At 39.9% G+C, this 20,510-nt stretch overlaps 1 protein-coding gene across 2 annotated transcripts in view; it reads right to left on the bottom strand.

The window, feature by feature from the left end:
• Nucleotides 1-6,027: 6,027 nt before the first annotated feature.
• The window catches only part of ARHGAP5 (Rho GTPase activating protein 5), a 77,502-nt gene continuing 63,019 nt past the window's right edge, over nucleotides 6,028-20,510 (bottom strand). For both annotated transcript variants that reach the window (XM_054716521.1, XM_054716522.1), the window contains exons 5-7: nucleotides 13,612-13,743; nucleotides 11,860-11,965; nucleotides 6,028-7,829 (exon numbers count right to left, since the gene is read on the bottom strand). In XM_054716521.1, coding sequence (XP_054572496.1) covers nucleotides 7,502-7,829; nucleotides 11,860-11,965; nucleotides 13,612-13,743 — 566 coding nt within the window. In that variant the 3' untranslated portion in view covers nucleotides 6,028-7,501. The remainder of the gene's footprint in view (nucleotides 7,830-11,859; nucleotides 11,966-13,611; nucleotides 13,744-20,510) is intronic.

Genomic DNA, 20,510 nt, shown 5'->3' with positions numbered 1-20,510 from the left:
TTGCAATTCAAATTACTCTCCTCCTCCAATTCCTTGCTCTATTTCTTTTATTACGGCTTCCCCCTCCCTTCTTTCTACTTCTTTGGTAGAACCCTTAAATCAGAAAGGGGGAGAGAGAATTTTAAACAGTTAAGCTTCCTAGAAAATAACATTAAAAATTTCCTTACTGCCTTAGCCAGTTTGGCTCAGTGAATTGTGTCAGCCTGCGGAACAAAGGGCCCTGGGTTCGATTCTGGCCATGGGCACTTACCTTGGTTGCAGGCAACTCCCCGGCAACCAATCAATGTGTTCCTCTCACATTAATGTTTCTGTCTTTCCCTCTCTCTAAAATAAATGGAAAATATCCTTGGGTGAGGACTTAAAAACACACACACAAACTTCTTTACCAATATGCCCTAGTTCTCTGCTATGAAAAAAAAAAAAAAAAAAACCTTAGTTTTGATTACACTACAATCTATACTAATAAAAGGGTAATATATTGCACTGGGTTGACCGGACATCTTCCGGTTGTCCAGTCCTTCTTCCAGACAAAGCCACAGTGGCAGGGACTGAGGCAGAGGCGGTTAGGGGTGATCAGGCTGGCAGGAGAGGGCAGTTAGGGGTGATCAGGCTGGCAGGAGAGGGTGGTTAGGGGCAATCAGGCTGGCAGGCAGAGGGGTTAGGGGTGATCAGGCAGAGGCAGTTAGGGGCAATTAGGCAGGCAGGCAGGTGAGCAGTTAGGAGCCAGCAGTCCCGGATTGGAGAGGGTGCAGGCCAGGCTGAGGGAAGCCCCCCCCCCCCCCCCCGGTGCATGAATTTCATGCACCAGGCCTCTAGTCCTATATAATAAAAGCCTAATATGCTAAGTGTCTGGTAGTCCAGTCGGCTGTTCAACCAATCAAAGCGTAATATGCTAAGGCCACTCAACTGCTTGCCATGATGTGCACTGACCACCAGGGGGCAGACACTGACCAGTGGGTTAGCGTGCTACTGGGGTCCGGCTGATCAGGCCTGATAGGGGCTGGACACGCCCTGCTGCCCTCCCGCTGTCCCTCCCCCACCCTGATAGTGCACCGGTGGGGTCCCTTGGCCTGGCCTGCACCCTCTTGCAATCCGGACCCCTCAGGGGATGTCAGAGAGCCAGTTTTGGCCCGATCCCGCAGGCCAGGCTGAGGGACCACACTGGTGCACGAATTCGTGCACCGGGCCCTCTAGTTTATTATAAAATTGCTTAGTAACTATCAAGTCTATATATTGATATATGAGTTTAAAATTGAATGCCAAGGTTTTCTATGTAATTAAACCTTACCATACAAGCTATTTCTCTCACTCTTCTGTCTTTCCCAGACACAATTTATAAGCATATAATTGGAAATAAATATCTTATCCTTGCAACTCAGAGATTTATATATTGTAGTTGGGTGCCTTCTGGATAGCTTGATCCTTAAAAATTTCCCACAAGTGGTTCTGATGTTTGGAAACCACTGCTATAAACAGAAAAACTCAAAAGCCTGCACATTAAAACTTCTCTAAGGTTATTTTTAGCTGAAGGAACTTGTTTAAACTTACTAGTAAATCTGAATCTGTTAAGATTTGCCTCATATAGCACTTAAATGTAGTCTCAAAATAGCCCAAAAGATTTCAAAAGCAGAAACCTACACTTTGAAGAGACCATCCATTACATAATGATCGGTTACATTCTTCTAGATCCATTATGGACATGATTTTGGTATTTTTGGAATAGTTTAGAAACATTAATCACTTCATTAACCTGTCACAATTTATTGATCTATTACCTATAGTGATCATGATTAACCTCTATGTAGTATGTGGAGATATAAACAAGGCCCTCAAAAAAATATTACTTTAAATGATCCTTAAGAATACAAATTAAGATGGAAAGCAATTCCATTCTGATATATACAATTATATCCCAGTCCTATCTTCCAAATGCAATGTTTTGTTAATTTTTTTAAAACTTATCAACTATTCTACATAGCTCTATGCATTTACTCATTACCTTTGGGGATAAAAGTGGTAAAAATAGAGAACAACACATATCTTATTTTGACTTAATCTATCAAATTATTCCAAACGGATAAAACTTGTAAGATTTAATTTTACTAACACCCTAAGTCAGGGATCAGTCAACTATTTTGTAATTAAAGAATTGGATTGATTTTAGTTTTTGTTTGAAAAGTGAATTGCTGGTAATGTTTTCTCTTTATATACCAAGTGCCAACAAAGATGAAAAATCTGAAAATGAAATATCCAAGAAGTAAATCTAGGGGATATCTAAATACTACATTCCCTCGGACAGCTAGATTAAAAAAAAAAACAACAAAAAATCTTTGACACATTTAAAATAAACCAAGTCCCACAAAAATAGTAACAGTAAGGATAGTGTGCATTGCTTCAAATTTTACTTATTTTAGGGTGTTAAATATACATTGGCTTCACTGAACACCTACAAAGACATTTATTTGAATAAAATGAAATACAAAGAAAAGAGAAACTAAGAGCTCCAAGTCTAAAACTGGTAAGATATTTCAAAAACTGGCAAGTACCTAAAAATACTAAAGAATTAGGACAAAATATTCATTTCAAGGTCACAAGAAAATGATGTGGTGAACACAAATAAAAAATTAAAACGAATTTGAATAATTAGTAAAGTGGTGATTAAATAGGTTAATTGCTAAACCTACATCACTTATATTGGAATAAGAATTAATGCAGATATACTCTCCCTCCCAGGAGCATGCCCACGCCACCCTCCTCCCCCCCATCTTTCCTCACTTTCCTCAAAGGCAGGCATCTCCTAAACTCTAAGACCCCACAAGGCTTGCAACCAGGGCAGCTATGGGCATTGGCAGTTCATCCCAGGCAAACTCCCCGAACCTGTCTGTCACCTAGGACCCTTGTACTCTGACTTCTTAGTGAGCCCAAACAGCCCAGTCTAGACTCATGTTCCCAGCCCTTTGTTTCACTTCCCCAGCTTTAATAAACATCTTAAAAAAAAAAAAAAAAAAAAGGACAGCTCTAGCAGGTTTGGTTCAGTGGATAAGAGCGTCGGCCTGCAGACTGAAGGGTCACAGGTTCGAACCCAGTCAAGGGGCATATGCCAGGGTTGCAGGCTCAATCCCCAGGGTGGAGACAGCTGATCAATGATTCTCTCTCATCATTGATGTTTCTATCTCTTTCTCCCTCTTCCTTTTTCTCGGGGGTGGGGGAGGGGGGAGAAGGACAACGCAAAATAGAAATTTAAAAAAATAGGTTATAATACTAAGAAATTCTTAACTAAAAATTAGGCAAACTATTAGAACAGGAGAGCCATTATTAATTTGTTCATAATAATTTTTACCACTTGAGACAAATAAAACTGATAGAAAATTTCCACTGTGGGAATAAAATAAGTTGTTTCTAAATACAAATTCCTTAACAACTACTCCAAGTTCATATACTGCAAGACTTAGTATTCCTTACTATGGTAACAAGGACAAACACCAGAACTGCCAGCACTGCAGTAATTCCAAGGCTTATAATTTTATATTAAACGTGGTAATAACTGAATCATGGTACTTGGATCAAAATTAATAACCCATTATCACATTATAAGATCATATTAATATCTCATATCCAATATCATTATCCAATAACTGAATATTGGGTATGAGCTAATAATAATGCTTACTGTCTTCACAACTACTCACAGATGTTACTTACCATAAGAAATTAATTTTGAAGAGTAGTTTCTTCCCTTATTAAATCTTAGAAAATTTTATTTTCTGAGATTGGTAAATTGAAAAGGCTACTGAGAACTTCAGTTCAAATACAATAAAAAATTAAACATGTCCCATAAGTATTGAAGCAAATCAAAAATTGTTCAGCCTAAGAATTAAGGTATTTGGTTAAAATTCAAGTCAAGCACACACAAAGATTCAAGTCAGAGAGACCTCACTAGATCCATAGAATCTAACATACACTCATGAAATTTAGCTTAATATTCATAAATCATGAAGGGATTACTTTATATGATCCTTAAGAATACAAAAAAAGACTGTGAAAGTAATTTTATTCTGAGTCTTACAAATCTGTGTAATTTTGTTTACCTGAACACTTTAAAAATAAATTTTCATCTGTATGTATATATCCAGAATGAATTTTTAAACTCCTCTCATGGTACAGTAAAAGCTTAGTACTACACTTCCCTAATAAAACTTGCATCATATTGACATCAATTTATTTTTTCCTATTTTATGCACAAAAAAATTAGTTGATTTTTACCAATGAACTGGTAAAATCAGAAGCAACTAGAACTTAAAATCACACAGCTTCTTAATATTTTATTCATAGCATTCTTTATACAGAAGCTTCACTGATACTAAAGCATCCTGTGGGTAAAGCACAAAATGATATTAATTATAAACAAAAAACAAAGCACTTTTGACTTTTAAAAACTATATACATATATATTTATATTGACAAAAAGCATCACAATTATTACTGTATAAAAAAAACTAAAAATCACCATGTAAAGCTAAGGCCTAAGTTCTTATTCTAATTTTTCCCTTTCATTTATATCTAAGAGATATTAGAAATTAAATTCCAGTACCTCAAATAAAATGTCTACATTATTTACCAACAGTATGGAAAATAAAAGCTGCTATTCAGGTTAGACTGCTATTACCTACAGTTTTTACATTGCAAATGTTGGGAGGGGGAGGGAGAAGCACTACTAGCAAATTCCATTTCAAATAGAAGTATTTTTGTGCCTGAAATTTTGTTCTAAATTTAATTATATATTCTAATTGTTGAACAGCATTTGACTTCCAATAAATCTGAAAATTTGAAAGAGTACCACTATACTTCTTCTTATTACTAATATAGATACTATTAAGTACAATACTGTAATAATTACAAGCTTAAATGAAACAATGGCAACATGGGTGTAGATGGAATTTTATTTAAAATTGTAAAATATAATGCCTTAATGTTTACCCATAATTATGAGACTAATAGTCTTTCCATCCTTTAAGAAGTCTCATATATATGTTCCTAAATGATGAAACCTTCCAGTAACTTACCAGAAAAAAGTTTAATTATATTATTCTGTTCTTAGAATTATTTTTCTAATATTTAAAAACATATTTTCTAAACCCTTGGTAAAACACATACAATCAATTCAGTGTAACAGACTGAGGTTTAAACTGTACTTTAATTTTCAATTAACTGTAATCTTCTGGTTAGTTGAACCAAATGTTGACTTTGAAACGACTCACTCTGAAGATTTTCAAATCAATTAGAGTATGCATAGAAAAGTGGAGATAAGTTTTAGGGAAGGTATAAGGTAGTTAATGTAGAAAATGATAAATGCTAGTTTTAATAACAAAGATGATTCTAAATGAACATGAAAGTTAAATTAACACAGTATAAAAGAGAATAGCTTAAATAAACTGGGATTCACATATTACAATAGCCAAGTTATGAGAAAGTGAACTGAAGACACAAACAGTTCTGAAAATTCTCTTTTCAGCCTACTTCCAAAGAAATGGTCAGGCTTTTTTCCTGTACATAGTTTTGAGCTTTGTCTATACCATATATAGTAGAAAAATAAATTTTTTAGCAACCTAGAAACAGTTTATAAAACTCTTAAAGTTTACTTTTCTTTGCCAAACATGCCAATGTTAAACTGACGGCTATAAATTAAAGCTATTTATAGACAACAGGTATAAGTAATATATAACAAGTTAAGAATACTACATTTACCGGATTTTTCTTTTTAAAAATTACTGTACTTTCTTAATTCCTGTGTGCTTTGCAATAGGAATAATAGGGATTTTGTTTTCTTAGAAAAGATAATAACATGTAAGCGTATAACACAAATAAGATAATTTATAATATACATGTACTTCAACAGCAGCCTGGTTCATGTCGACATCTTGATTCTGAAGTTGAAATTAGAAGTACATACCTAGGACATAACAGTTGGGAAAGACAACATTTATTTTAGGAAAAAATGGAGCAAATCAAACTCTTAGGAGCCTGGAATCTCAAAATCGTCTGTTTACTATAATACACATAAGACAACCTTAAAATTGTAGTATGAACAAAGATTACAACATGGACCAAAGAATTTTCTCTTTACTACACAAAACAATGAAAAACAAACGCTTTCTTCCTTTCCAGAAAAAAAAAAAAAATGGCATGGTATGATAATGAACAAAGTCTAATAAAATTTACCTATGCCACCTATTCTGAAAATTTTATCCGTAATTAGTGTTCTGGTGTATCTTCACTAACAAAATAACCCCAGAAGCAGCAGTCACTTATAGCAAATCTGGTACCAACATTAAAGGAAAAAAATGGTTAAAAAATGGTGCAAAAGACACTTTAGGTTTTAGTACAACAAACCACAGAAAATAATATGAATACAAGGTTGCAATTATACATATACACACTCCAAAGAGGCTGTCAGTACCCAAAGTATTTTTATTGCTATATTAGCAATGGATTTTTGGATGTTTTTAAGGGCCACATAAAAATAGATTCAAGAAACAGATTAAATTGAAGTCCTAGATTAAAATGTTTGGTTTAAAGAATTTTCTACAACGAATTTCATGTTTATGTATGAAAAGTTATATAACCTTATATGAAAATGTCATGAAGTATTTTCTACACTATACTAAATGTATTTCCCAAGAGGGAAAAAATTAAAATATCTAAAATATATTAGATTAAGATTACAAGACCATCATAGATCTTTTAAACATGCATCTGTTTATAGAATTAACAGTATACAAGATGTTTATTTTATATGTACCATAAAGAAATGAGTTGGTGACAACTATCCTTTGCACAACATTATCAACTCACTTTAGCCACAAGTGTGTCCTTGGTATGTGTGTACAAGAAATATGCTCATTTACCCCTCATCATATCATCCACAGGTTTACTTAGCAGTAAAGATGAAGGTGCAGAAAAATGTTAAGTGTATTCTTCTTTCTTTCAAACAACATCCCAAACATGGCATAAGTAGCCTGAAATTATAAAATACTTAACTGGGCTTTTAATCATCTACACTGTTAAAATGTAAAGTAAATTAGGTTGCCCAAATTAGCACATCAAATAACAAAACCAGCCATAAAGTAGGCTGAAAAGCATTAAATGTTTCATATATGTGAGCTTTTAAATCATTTAATTTCTATAGAAAAATTTTATTCACAATATAATGTGACAGAAAATGCCACAGGAATGATACACTGATTGCAATGAGGTTGCATGCAACAGCAGTTTTTGTATTTTATAGCTATTTTTGTTTATAAAAATTAAACCTCTCCAGTCATGCTTAGCACATGGTCTTAAATTTGTAATGTAAATGAATAAAGAATACCATATAGTTCAAAGAGAAAAAGTCTCATCATTTTGAATCTGTAAGAAACATGAAGTATACTACTGAACCCTGAAACATGCATGTCTAGGTTTGCTTTCTGTCCATTTCAGGCTGTCTGCAATCACTTCCCATTCATATAATACCAAGAGGATCAGTCTGTAACTGTGGTTGTATTAGCTGAGGTTGCAGTGGTGGTGGTAACTGAAGCGGTACCATTGGTTCAACCAACTGTCCTGGATTTGAAGGTGGTGGAGGAGCAACAGTATTCACAATTTCTACAATTTCTCCATTGTAAAAGAAAAACTGACACTGTTGAATGAATGTTTCTACAACAGACTGATGGATCTTAGTGGTAGACAGAAATTCTCTTTTTTCAAAATCAGGTCTCATCAAGGTTGGCCAAAAACAGATGGATAAGTTGTCTGCTGTCATTAGGTTGATTTTATTTTGCTGACTAACCCTGAAATTATAATAGGAAAAAACAATTAGAAAACCAATTAAAATTCCCGACAATTAAAAATATCCTGGAGCTAGAACTGATCTCAGATATTTAGTTTTAACTCTTAACTTTAAATTTAAAATAATTTTTTGTGCATTCTATGTTCAACTACATTCTTATAACAGGAGAAAAAAGTAGTAAAATCCATTCCTTAAAGGAATCAAAGATAGCCTTTTAAAAATGTTGTAGCTTAGGGTTTTATAATTTACTTACAGAAGCCACCTTATTTATGTGAAAAAACTTTCTCTTAGCGTAAGGACAGGTGACAAATTTCAATGAGTTTCTAGCAATAGAAACAGAAAATGCATGTCCAAATTCACTATTGTGAGATGAGAGGACAAACCGTAATATGCCATCTCTTTGAACCTTGAAAAATAAAACTTTGAATTTGGAAAAATTACTTTATCATATCTTCCAACCTAGACTTTCAACTTCTAAAAAAAAGTAGTTTCTAGTATTTAAAAAACCCCAATATTTTCAATCATTAAATATCTTGTACATTGCTACAAACTTAATTTTAAAGCTAGTACTGTTCACAGAAACATATTCTACCTTAAAATTAAGACTATGAACATATCCTATATAATAAAAGCGTAATATGCTAAATGGCCAACTGTTCGGCCGACCGCTCAATCAGTTGCTATGACGTGCACTGACCACCAGAGATGCTCTGACTCATAGGTTAGCTTGCTGCTGGGGTCCTAGCCAATCAGGACTGGGCAAGAGGGCTGGACACGCCCTAGAGCCCTCCCGTGGTCGCTCCCCGGTCGGCCGGCCCCCATTGGCCCCGATCAAGACTAGGCGAGACGGCCCTGATCGCCAGCCAGGCCGAGGGACCCCAACCATGCACAAATTCGTGCACTGGGCCTCTAGTATAAATATAAAAGTATAAACATTATTAACTAATTTGCATTCAGTCCTTTAAATATGTGCACAAGCATTTCTACCATCATCTATAACAAATAAGAAATATGAGGCAAATCCTGAATTATAACTCAAAATTATTAAACTGAGAAGGAATCTTGGGTATTTATCCAACCCTCTCATTTTACACATAAAGAAACAATCCAGTATGCAAGGTAGTAGGAAAATGTTATACTTAAATTTACACGACAAAAAAAGTTAAAACCAAAGGAAACCCCCAACATAGGAGTTGCTCATCTAAGGTAAATATGTGTCCGAAAAACATGTGTGCTGTGGTAAAAGTTATTGCTCTTTGTTAAGATACTGAATTACAATATTCAGAATAAATGTAGTGGCCCAAGTCAGGTGTTTTTATGCAGCAGGCAATTGTAGATTCTGAAAATACCTATAATGTTGAAAAACGTAAGAATACAGGCATCAGGTATAACTGTTGAATCAAAAAGTACAATGAGCTCTCGCCAGTGTGGCTTAGTTGGTTGAGTATTGTCCCATGCATCAAATGGTCATCAGTTCGATTCCAGGTCAGGGCACATGCCTAAGTTGGAGCTCAATCCCCAGTTGGGGGCATGCAGGAGGTAGGTGATGATCCATGTTTCTCTCTCTTCCTGTTTCTCAAAAATTAATAAAAACATTTTTTTTAAAGTAGAAAGAAAAGGTATCAAATTAGTCAGAGATGAGGGTGGCCAGGGAAGGCTTCCTTGAAAAGGTAATGTTTGAGTTGAGTCTAGGGTGATGAGTCTTATAATGGTAGGAAGAGTAATTTAGTAAAAACTGTGGTTTTTGCCCTAACAGGTTTGGCTCAGTGGATAGAGCGTTGCACTGCGGACTGAAAGGTCCCAGGTTTGATTTCCGGTCAAGGGCATGTACCTTGGTTGCGGGCACATCCCCAGTAGGGAGTGTTGCAGGAGGCAGCTGATCTATGTTTCCCTCTCATCGATGTTTCTAACTCTCTATCCCTCCCCCTTCCTCTCTGTAAAGAAAATCAATAAAATATATTAAAAAAAAACACAAAAAACCTGTGGTTTTCTTAACTTCAGTGTGTATGGGTACCTCCTGGAGGGCTTGTTGACACAGAAAGTGAAGGCTATGCACCAGATGGGGCCTGATCATTTGTATTCCTAACAAGTTCCCAGGTGCTGCTGCTGCTTTGAGGACTGTGTTTTGAGAAAGACTGAAGTTATGTTAAGATGTTATAAGGACAGCCAAAAATCGATACCTTTTGGTTTAAAACAGTGGCATTTACTTGGCGTGTGCTTGGGGGGAAAAGGAAATCTAACTGATGAAGTTAGAACCAGACCAACTTAATGTTAAACAGTTTGGACTTTTTCTTTAGTACAGGACAGTGGTCGGCAAACTCATTAGTCAACAGAGCCAAATATCAACAGTACAACAACTGAAATTTCTTTTGAGAGCCAATTTTTTTAAACTTAAACTTCTTCTAATGCCACTTCTTCAAAATAGACTCGCCCAGGCTGTGGTATTTTGTGGAAGAGCCATACTCAAGGGGTCAAAGCCGCCTGTGGCTCGCGAGCCGCAGTTTGCCAACCACGGGTATAGGATGTTAATTGGCAGGGAGAGAATTCAATTATAAAGAAACTAGAAGCCCGATGCACGAAGATTCGTGCTAGAATGGGCTTTCCTTTCCCTGGCTGCTGGCACAGCCTTTCCACTCTGGCCCAGCCCCTTTCCGCTCAGGCCTGGAAGCCGCCCCTTTCCGCTCCGGCCCCTCCTCACACTGTTAGAGACCCTGAGAAACCGGGGGTGGGGCAGAACACAAGCCCCTGCCCTGTCACTCGGCGGCTGAATATGCAAATTAACTGCCATCTTTGTTGGGCTAATTTGCATATCACTCCTGATTTGTCTATTATTAGGTAAGATGAGTTCCCAAATGAGGAACCAAAAAGAAAAGTAATTAGGGGAAAACAACTGATTTCAAGTAATAACTCACTAATATTGAGGGTGAGAGAATATAACCAAATAACCCCATGGATTAATTTTTGTAATTTGTCAATCATCCATTGTATATTTATTTATTACTAGAGGCCCGGTGCACAAAATTCGTGCACGGGGGAGGGGGGACGTGGGGAGGCGCGGTGTGTGTGTGTGTGTGTGTGTGTGTGTGTGTATGTGTGTGTGACCCTCCTGCACCCTCTCCAATCTGGGACCCCTTGGAGATGTCCAATTGCTGGTTTAGGCCCAATCCCTAAACCGGCAGTCGGACATCCCTCTCACAATCCAGGACTGCTGGCTCCTAACTGCTTGTCTGCCTGCCTGCCTGATCACTCCCCTGCTGGCCCGATTGCCCCCAAATGCTCTCCCCTGCTGGCCCAATCACCACCAACTGCCCTCCCCTGCTGGCCAGATTGCCACCAACTGCCCTCCCCTGCAGGCCTGGTCACCCCTAACTGCCCTCCCCTGCCATCTTGTGACGATGTGAGGGGAGCCATCTTGTGGCAGCAATCTTGTGATGACGTTGTGGCGGCCATCTTATGACAATGTTGTATCGCGTGACGCCACGTAGGTTTTTATTATATAGGATGTGATATTTCCTTTTTAAACCTCAATTTTTCCAACTTCAAATAGGTTGATTTGATTAATTATCTAAGTGTATACTTAAAATTCTAAGATTCTGCAAAAGAGAACTATTAAAGAATAAAAGTGACAATAAAGAACATGTACTCTTGGTTGCGGGCACATCCCCAGTAGGGGGTGTGCAGGAGGCAACTGATTGATGTTTCTCTCTCATCTGATGTTTCTAACTCTCTATCCCTCCTCTTTCCTCTCTGTAAAAGATCAATAAAATATATTAAAAAAACACACACATGTACTTACCACACTTTCTACTTAAATAATCATTACATGTATTAAGAGTCATACACCTTTCTTTAAACAAGTTGATGAAAAATCTATTTTAATAATCCAGAAAAAATAATTTAGAAACTAAAATTGAACTGTATGCTTAAATAAGTTGGTGTCTCTTTTTCTACTTTAAAATTACCAACTTATAAAGTTACGTTTGAAATTTGTTCTGGATTTTATTTGCAAAAGAACAAAAAAATAAAAATACCTGTTTAGATGTGTTATTACATATCTGAATACATCATAGTTTACAGGATGAAACTTCTTAACAATTTCTTTCAATGCATGAAGACGTTCTGTTTTATCTGGGATTTCTGTAAAGTTAAAGCAGTAAGGAATTTGTGTGAAACTCATACATTTAAAAATATTTTATAAGGCTTCTTACTATCCTTATTGTAAAGAAACAATCAGGAATGTGTTTGAATCATATTAGGATAGCTAAACAAAAACAAAGAAAATGTTCTAAAGAAACTGCTAAAAACACATTATCATCTATTGCAATAGCCTTTTTGCAAGTAAAACTAATCACTATAGAGCAAAGTTGACTCAAGATGGTAAAATGGGAAAGAGTACAGCAATTTATATTAATTTAGAATCAATTAATTACTTATGAAACTGTTAGGCTCTTAAGTGTCACCAAATTCCTTTTTCTTTTCATTTTGTTTAATCATTCTCAGCTTGCAAACACATATAAAAATTTGATGGCAAGCTGAATTTGGCCTGTAGGTCATAGTTTGCCAATACCTGATTTAAAAGCATCACCCTATACTTATTTATAATCCACTTTGCTTACTGAAAATCTTTCTTCACAAGCAGTACAAACATTTAGCTCAGCTACTCTCTAAATTTATGCAAATTATGAAACAGGATAATAGAAATGTGGTTCTGCAGTAAGTAAGAGATAAGAGAGTACTTTACTGCTCTTCCAAAAAGTATCTGCATACCAACTCACAATAGGTAGTATAACCAAGTACTAACAAATGTGATTTGCCACAGATTACTTCTAAATCAGTAGTTAAAAATTTCCTAAGTAGGAAAATTCTGAGGCTGCTGTTTATTAAGAAAATATAAGCTATCAAGTGAACCATTTTCCAATTTACATATGAAAGTCTGTGTAAGGCAACTATACCATATACTGTGTTTTTTATTGTGGTTTTTAATGAAAAGTTTTTTTAATTGAGAACTTTAACATAATCAAAATTGTAAGAAAGTAGTTTAACTTTAAAGAGCCTTAACACTTGTAAACAAAAGGAAATAAAGAGAAATACTTAAAAAACACTCATTTTTTTAGGATAAATTGTGGAGTAAGCACTAAGTTACTCAATGCCTTAATAGACCTTCTATGTCATTTTTTCAGGTAACAAATGAGTATTTGTTTAATAGAAATAGCGGGATGAATGATGCCAAAGCAGGAATAAGTACTGAATAAGTATTCTTTCTTCCTGCCTTCTTTTAAATGACTTTAGACATGAGGCCAAAGTTAATTTGACTTAAAAAAAATTTAAATATACATGTATACCAGTTAATGTTTTACTGAAGTACATTATACATAACATTCAATTGAAAAGTTTATTTAATTTTCCTACAATGCCTTTGAGTTTGAATTAAAAACATAACTCTCAACCTTCTAGTACAATGATCTTCAACTTCTAGGGGTATCTACTCAACTGGAAGACTAACAAAAACTAAGTATTTCTGGGGACCAACTCCAAGGATCTGGATGTTTTATCTATATAACTTGATGTTATAAGAAAAATACCTTTATTAGCTACACATTCCAGTGCATGGCTGATTTTAACACATAGCAATCAATATACAAACACCCATCATCCCTCTCAAGGAAGAAAGGGAAGGAAGAAAAGAAGGGAAGGAAGAAAGGGAAGGAAGGGAGGGAGGAAGGAAGGAAGGAAGAAAGGGAGGAAGGGAGGGAGGGAGGGAGGGAGGGGAGGCTTATACTTACTTGCTGCTTCCAGTAACTCTGGATGAAGAGAATATGGAATTAAAGGATCTGGCAGATCTGCAAAGAAAGCTTTAAGAGCTCCAGCTACAGCATTTACTGTTACTTCCATTGATACCAGACTGATATTATGATCTAGAAGACAAAAATTAAAATATTAATTTACAATTTATATAATAAATTTAAGTTATTATAGAAGTACTTAAGTCTTCTCATCAGCCACCTTTCTTTACAGGCTGATTCATCTCTCCTCCATTGTGTTAACATAGATAAACTATAAGGATAAGGAATCAGAGAAGCAAGCAAGAAGCTTGATTTATTAGTATACTAAAGAACATTAGCTTTTACTAATACCTATGTTTAAAATATTTTGTTTATATAAAGCTATTTAAAAGAGGCCATAAAGAAACAGAAAAACAAAACATAGAAATTATAAATACAAATTCAAATTTACACCTTCTAAATTATACTTAAAAACCTATCCTATATAATAAAAGGCTAATATGCAAATAGACTGAACGGTGGAACAACTGGTTGCTATGACATGCGCTCAACACCAGGGGGCATGCGCGGAACATGGTGGGCGTTGGCCGCAGCAGGATGGTGAAACAGATGAGTAGGGACGCCAGACCAAGGTGGGATATCTCGCCAGTCGCTGTCTTCGGGGAGAGCCTCCAGTGGTTACTGAAAATTCTTTGCTCCCGTGCACTGCGGTCCAGCCCGGCGCTCACACCCGCAGCTGGCGCCAGAGCCACTGCTTGCACCTGCTGCTGGTGCCCGGCGCCGGTCCCAATCGCTCCTGAGGGGTGGTTGGGGCAGCAGCTGCTGCTTGCACCCACTGATGGAGCCAGCTCCGCTTGCACCCACTGATGGCGCCAGCTCCGCTTGCACCCACTGTTGGTGCCAGCCCCAATCGCTCTCAGTGCATGGGAGCAGCGGCAGCGGGAGTGGGGCTGCCGACAGACAGGGGACCAAGGGGTGCGGTGGGAGGGGCTGGGTGGGGGTATGGAGGATGGGCTGAGACCCACCCCGGTGCCTACTGCAGCCTCGTGGCCCACAGTTCCTGTCAAGGTGAACAAATTCGTGCACTGGGCCCCTAGTCTGTACCAACAAAAGGGTAATATACTAATTAGACTGGGAGACTTCCGGACTTCCTTCCGGACAAAGCCATGGTGGCGAGGCCGAGGCAGTTAGTGGCGATCAGGCCAGGTGGGGGTGGAGGGACAGTTGGGGGCGAGCAGACCAGCAGTGGAGGGAAGTTGAAAATGAGCAGGCTGGCAGGGAAGGGCAGTTGGGGGCGAGCAGGCCGGTAGGCAGAGTGGTTAGGGGTGATCAAGAAGGCAGGCAGGAGCCAGCGGTCCCGGATTGCTAGAGGAATGTCTGACTGCTGGTTTAGGCCTGATCCTGTAAATCAGATGGACATCTCCCGAGGGATCCCAGATTGGAGAGGGTGCAGGCCGGTCTGAGGGATGCCACCCCATGAACGAATTCCATGCACTGGGCCACTAGTATGTATATAAAAGCCAAGCGACCGGTAGCTATGATGTGCACTGTGGCCGGCCAACCAGCCTGATGGGGGGAGGGGGCAGCCCCTCGGACCCCACCCGTGCACTAATTTGTGCACCAGGCCTCTAGTTTTTATATAAAACTAGAGGCCTGGTGCATGAAATCCGTGCATGGAGGGGGGGTGTCCTTCAGCCCGGCCTGCAGCCTCTCCAATCTGGGACCCCTTGGGGGGTGTCCGACTGCAGGTTTACGCCCAATCGGGCCTAAACTGGCGGTCAGACATCCCTTTCGCAACCCGGGACTGCTGGCTCCTAACCATTCACCTGCCTGCCTGCCTGATTGCCCCTAACCACTCTGCCTGCTGGCCTGCTCGCCCCCAACTGCCCCCCCCCCCCCGCCCCGCCGGCCTGCTCGCTCCCACCTGCCCTCCCTGCTGGCCTCCTTGCCCCCAACTACACCCCCCCCCCGCCGGCCTGACCACCCCCAACTGACCTCCACTGACAGCCTGCTTGCCCCCAACTGGCCCCCCCTGCCAGCCTGCTCACCCCCAACTGTCCCCGCCCCGCCAGCCTGATCACCTCCAATGGCTCCCTCTCAATGGCCTGATCACCCACAACTGCCCTCCCTTCTTGGCCCCTAAATGCCTCTACCTTGGCCCCACCACCATGGCTTTGTCCAGAAGAACATCCGGAAGGTCTCCTGGAAGGTCTCCCAGTCTAATTAGCATATTACTCTTTTATTAGCATAGATAGAGCCTGGTGCACGGGTGGGGGCCGGCTGGTTTGCCCTAAAGGGTGTCCCGGATCAGGGTGGAGGTTTCCTAGGGGGCGGGCCGGCCTGGGCAAGGGGCCTGTGGTTGTTTGTAAGCTGGCCATGTCCTCATCGGGGTGGGGGTCCCCACTGGGGATAGTGCCGGCCTGGGCAAGGGGCTGGGGCAGTTTGCAGGCCAACCATGCCCCCATGGGGTGAGGGTCCCCGGTGGGGGGGGGGGGGCATGGCCAGCCTGGGTTAGGGGCTGATGGCTGTTTGCAGGCTGGCCACACCCTCTATCAGGGACCCTCACCCAATGGGGGCATGGCCAGCCTGGGAAAGGGGCTGAGGGCTGTTTTCAGGCTGGTCACACCCCCTTTAGGGTGGGTGTCCCCGCTGGGGTGCCTGGCCAGGCTGGGTGAGGGGCTGAGCTCCCTTGGCAGCTGGCCCAGGTGACCCAAGCCTTCCACGCACTCAGGTTGGCTCTGTGGCCACCACCCACAGGCCCCTCCTTCAGCAGCTGGCCAGGGTGGGAGGGAAGCTTGGGTCACCCCCGGTGACGGAGGAAGCCAAGCCAGGGGCAACCCAAGCCTCCCACTCACTCTGGCCTGCTCCGTGGCCACCGCCCACAGGCCCCTCCTTCGGTAGCCGGCCCAGGCGGGCGGGAAGCTTGGCTTCCTCCATCACTGGAGCGAAGCCTCCCGCCCGCTCTGGCTGGCTTAGTGGCCACCAACATCTTTGTCCCACTAATTTGCATATTCCCTCCTGGTTGGCTGTGGGCGTCACAGAGTGACGGTCAATTACCATATTACTCTTTTATTAGATAGGATTTTACATTTAAACACAGTGAAATTCTGACTAAAAAAACACAAGATTGGCCCTAGCTGGTTTGGCTCGGTGGATAGAGTGTCGGCCTACAGACTGAAGGGTCCTGGGTTAGATTCTGGTCAGGGGCACATGCCCGGGTTGCGGGCTCGATCCCCAGTGGGGGTGTGTAGGAGGCCGCTGACCAATGATTCTCTCTGATCATTGATGTTTCTATCTTTCCCTCCCTCTCCCTTCCTCTCTGAAGTCAATAAAAATATATTAAAAAACACACACACACCACAACACAAGAATGGAACATACTAAATGTATCATAAGGGTATTGAGATATAATGAATACTTATGATAGAAAATGTACAAATATAGACCACAAGAAGGAAAAAAATTATTCCATCGCCCAGAGACAATCACTGTTTATATTTTATATTTTAATGTTTCTTTTCAGCCCCTTTCTGATCACTGAAAATTCAAAAGCAAGACAAAAACAAATCATATTTCCTAACTGATTTCATCTTTAATGCACTGTCCAAAGTTATTAAAATTTCACAAGCAACTTTCCAAAACTGTTTTGGGATCTAGGTAACATTTAATTGTCATTTCAAACTTGCAGATAATTTGCAAGATAGTACTAAGAACTCACACATATCCTTAATGAAGAATCACCAATCATTAATATTTTGCCCTACATAAATAATTTTAATGGCTACACAATATTCCCCAGTTTTAATAACTTACATAATATTCTATCACTGAACATTTCAATTTATTTCATTTAAAAACAAAGATGCTATGATATACATATGTATGTACTAAAGATTATTTCCTTAAGGTTACATTCCTTGCAATAACAGCTACCCAGCAAACATTTAATATGGTGCCTGACACAACAAACTCTTCATATGCACCATCTCATTATTCCTCATAATTATTCTTATCACTCCCATACTAGATATGAAAAAGCTGTGACATAGAAAGATTAACTTCCCTAGGGCACTAAGACAGTTAAGTGGAAGAACCAGAAAACAAAACCAGGAAGTCTAATTCAAGAGGCCCTGGTATTGACTACTCTCTTCCTTTATTATCGGAAGCAAAACTGTACCAATATTATAAAGGTTACACAGATTTTCTAACAAAATATTTTTTAACAATGAAATAACATACTATCCACAATACTCTTTCAAAACAAGGCAAACACATACCACTCAAGAACTGGCATTTTACCATTTCAACACACATAAATATAAATGATTTTATATGGCTATCTAGTATTTTACTTATAAACACATGGGAAGTTCCCTTTCATTTTATTTTATTTTTTTAAAATTTAGGTGGCATTTTTTTTTTTTTCAGTTGACATTCTTATATCAATGGGTGCATGTACAGTTAAACAGGCACAAAATTTTTTAAAAATATTTTTTAAATTGACTTTTAGAGAGAAAGGAAGGGAGAGAAAGAAACATTGATATGAGAGCAAATCATTAGCTGCCTCCCATACCCCCGCCCAACCAGATATCCAGCCCACAACCCAGGCAATGTATCCTGACCGGAAATTGAACTGGCAAACTTTCGATGCACAGGACGCCGAACCAACTGAACCATACCAGCCAAGGCTCCCCTTCCTTTAAAAAAAAAATTACAAAAAAGGCTGCAATGTATGCCCTTGTTAAGTAGAGCTTGCTATGCCTACACAAAGATTACTGTAACAAGTATTTAAGAGCTGAGTTTCTCTAGCAAAGATACCTGAATTTTAATAGATATTCAAAAGGCACCTACAACCAACAGTATTCAAAGTACTGGCTTGTCTACATTCTACCAACAACCTTTTTCACTTTGACAATAAGACAAACAAATACAGTCTTGTTGTTTTAATTTTTATGTAACTAATAGAAGCAGCACATTTTCATATATATGTTGACTAAGGATATGAATTCCTTAATCTAACACAGATATTCCATACCTTCCCCAAGTTTATAGTTTGTCTTCGATTTTATGTTTAATCCACTATCTCATACAGAATTTTTACATTTTTAGGTAGTCCAGTTTATCATCTTGCTCATACTTTCCAGGTTTGATATCAAGTTTAGTCCTTTCTCTACTCAAAAACTATAACTTTTAAAAATATAGCACGAAACTTTTACTCATTTTTCTTCCTAGTATAGTTTTCTTTTCTTTTTTTTTTTACATTTAAACCTTTGATCTCATATGGAATTTACTTTAATATCAGTAGAGAATTCAGCTCCGTTTTTATTACTAACTAGTGGCCTGGTCCACAAAATTCGTGCACTGGGGGGGTAGAGGGTGTCTCCCAGCCTGGCTTGTGCCCTGTCACAGCGCGGGAGCCTAGTGATCCATCAACCCAAAGAAGTAGGCCCTGCCCACCCATCCGGGGCTCCTCGATGGATTGCCCCAAAGAGGTAGGCCATAGCTTCGGACTCCCAGGCCTGGCTGCATGCGGAGCTGGGAGGAGGCGGGACTCCCAGGCAGGCTCCGTGCAGCGCACGCAGAGTTAAGCCCCGCCCCGCCCACCTGCGTGCACCCGCTTTGCGTGCAGCCATCTTGTGACGGCGTGAGGGCATCAGGCTTGATGGTGTGAGGACCACCTAGGCTTTTATTAGTAAGACTAGAGGTCCGGTGCACAAAATTCATGCCCAAGGGGGGTGGGGGAAGGGTCCCTCAGCCCAGCCTGCACCCTCTCCAATCCGGGACCCCTCGGGGGATGTCCAACTGCCGGTTTAGGCCCGATCCCGCCGACAGTCGGACATCCCTCTCCCAATCCAGGACCACTGGCTCCTAACCACTCACCTGCCTGCCTGCCTAATGCCCCTAACTGCTCCCCTGCCAGCCTGGTCACCCTCAATGTGCATATGGCCGGGGTCCCTCAGCCTGGCCTGTGCCCTCTCATAGTCTGGGAGCCCTCAGAGGATATCCTTGGGGGAGCGAGCCTAAGCCAGCAATCAGACATCCTTAGCTCTGCTACGGAGGCGGGGAGAGGCTCCCTCCACCGCTGCTGCACTTGCCAGCCATGAGCCCAGCTCAGGGCTTCTGGCTGAGCAGCACTCCCCCTTGTGCGAGTGCACTGACCACCAGGGGGCAGCTCCTGCATTGAGCATCATAGCAACTGGTTGTTCCACTGTTTGGTCTATTTGAATATTAGCCTTTTATTATATAGGATGGGAGGGACTGACCAAGGTCAGAGGGGAGGGGGATGGACATAGACAAAAGTGTGGTGATGGCCAGAGATGGGGTTTGAGTGGAGGAGGGTAAAGAGGGGGAAATGGGAAACATCTATAATAGTATCAACAATAGAATAAAAACAATGATATACCACTACACTACACACCTATTAGGGGAAAAAAAAAAAAGATACATTACGAACTATGTATTTACTACTTTGATAAAATTAAAAAATTTAAAAGGAATTTTGTCCAGAAAGGAGTGTTGTTGAAATGTTTGTTTGTTTGTTTATTATTTTTATGGTAAAGCTAAGGAAGCCTCAGAGCCGCTGTGAGGGCAGGATTTGTTCTGGGGGAGAGAACAAGCAAGTTGCAACTAGCAGCATTTTGCTTGAAATGATTTAAAAGAGAAAGGGACAGGTTCCCCAAGCCTACAGTTATTTGTAACTTATTTTCTAAATAAAGTCATTTTTGAACCTTATTAAAAAAATTCTCCCCTCCCCCCTGCCCTAAAATAAGTCCTTCAGGTTCAGTAAACTTTAGGCCTCACAAAACCTGTGTTAGTCCCTGAGGGTTGGGGTCCCCAAAGGAGTTCGGATTCCTTCATTATATTTATTTGCTCCTTTTAATTCTTGTTCTAGAGGGAGA

This window comes from Eptesicus fuscus, chromosome 5 (assembly GCF_027574615.1).
Source record: "Eptesicus fuscus isolate TK198812 chromosome 5, DD_ASM_mEF_20220401, whole genome shotgun sequence".
Classification (NCBI taxonomy): Eukaryota; Metazoa; Chordata; class Mammalia; order Chiroptera; family Vespertilionidae; genus Eptesicus; species Eptesicus fuscus.
Note: the sequence above shows the minus strand (reverse complement) of the source record. Positions and strands in the feature narration are given on the sequence as shown.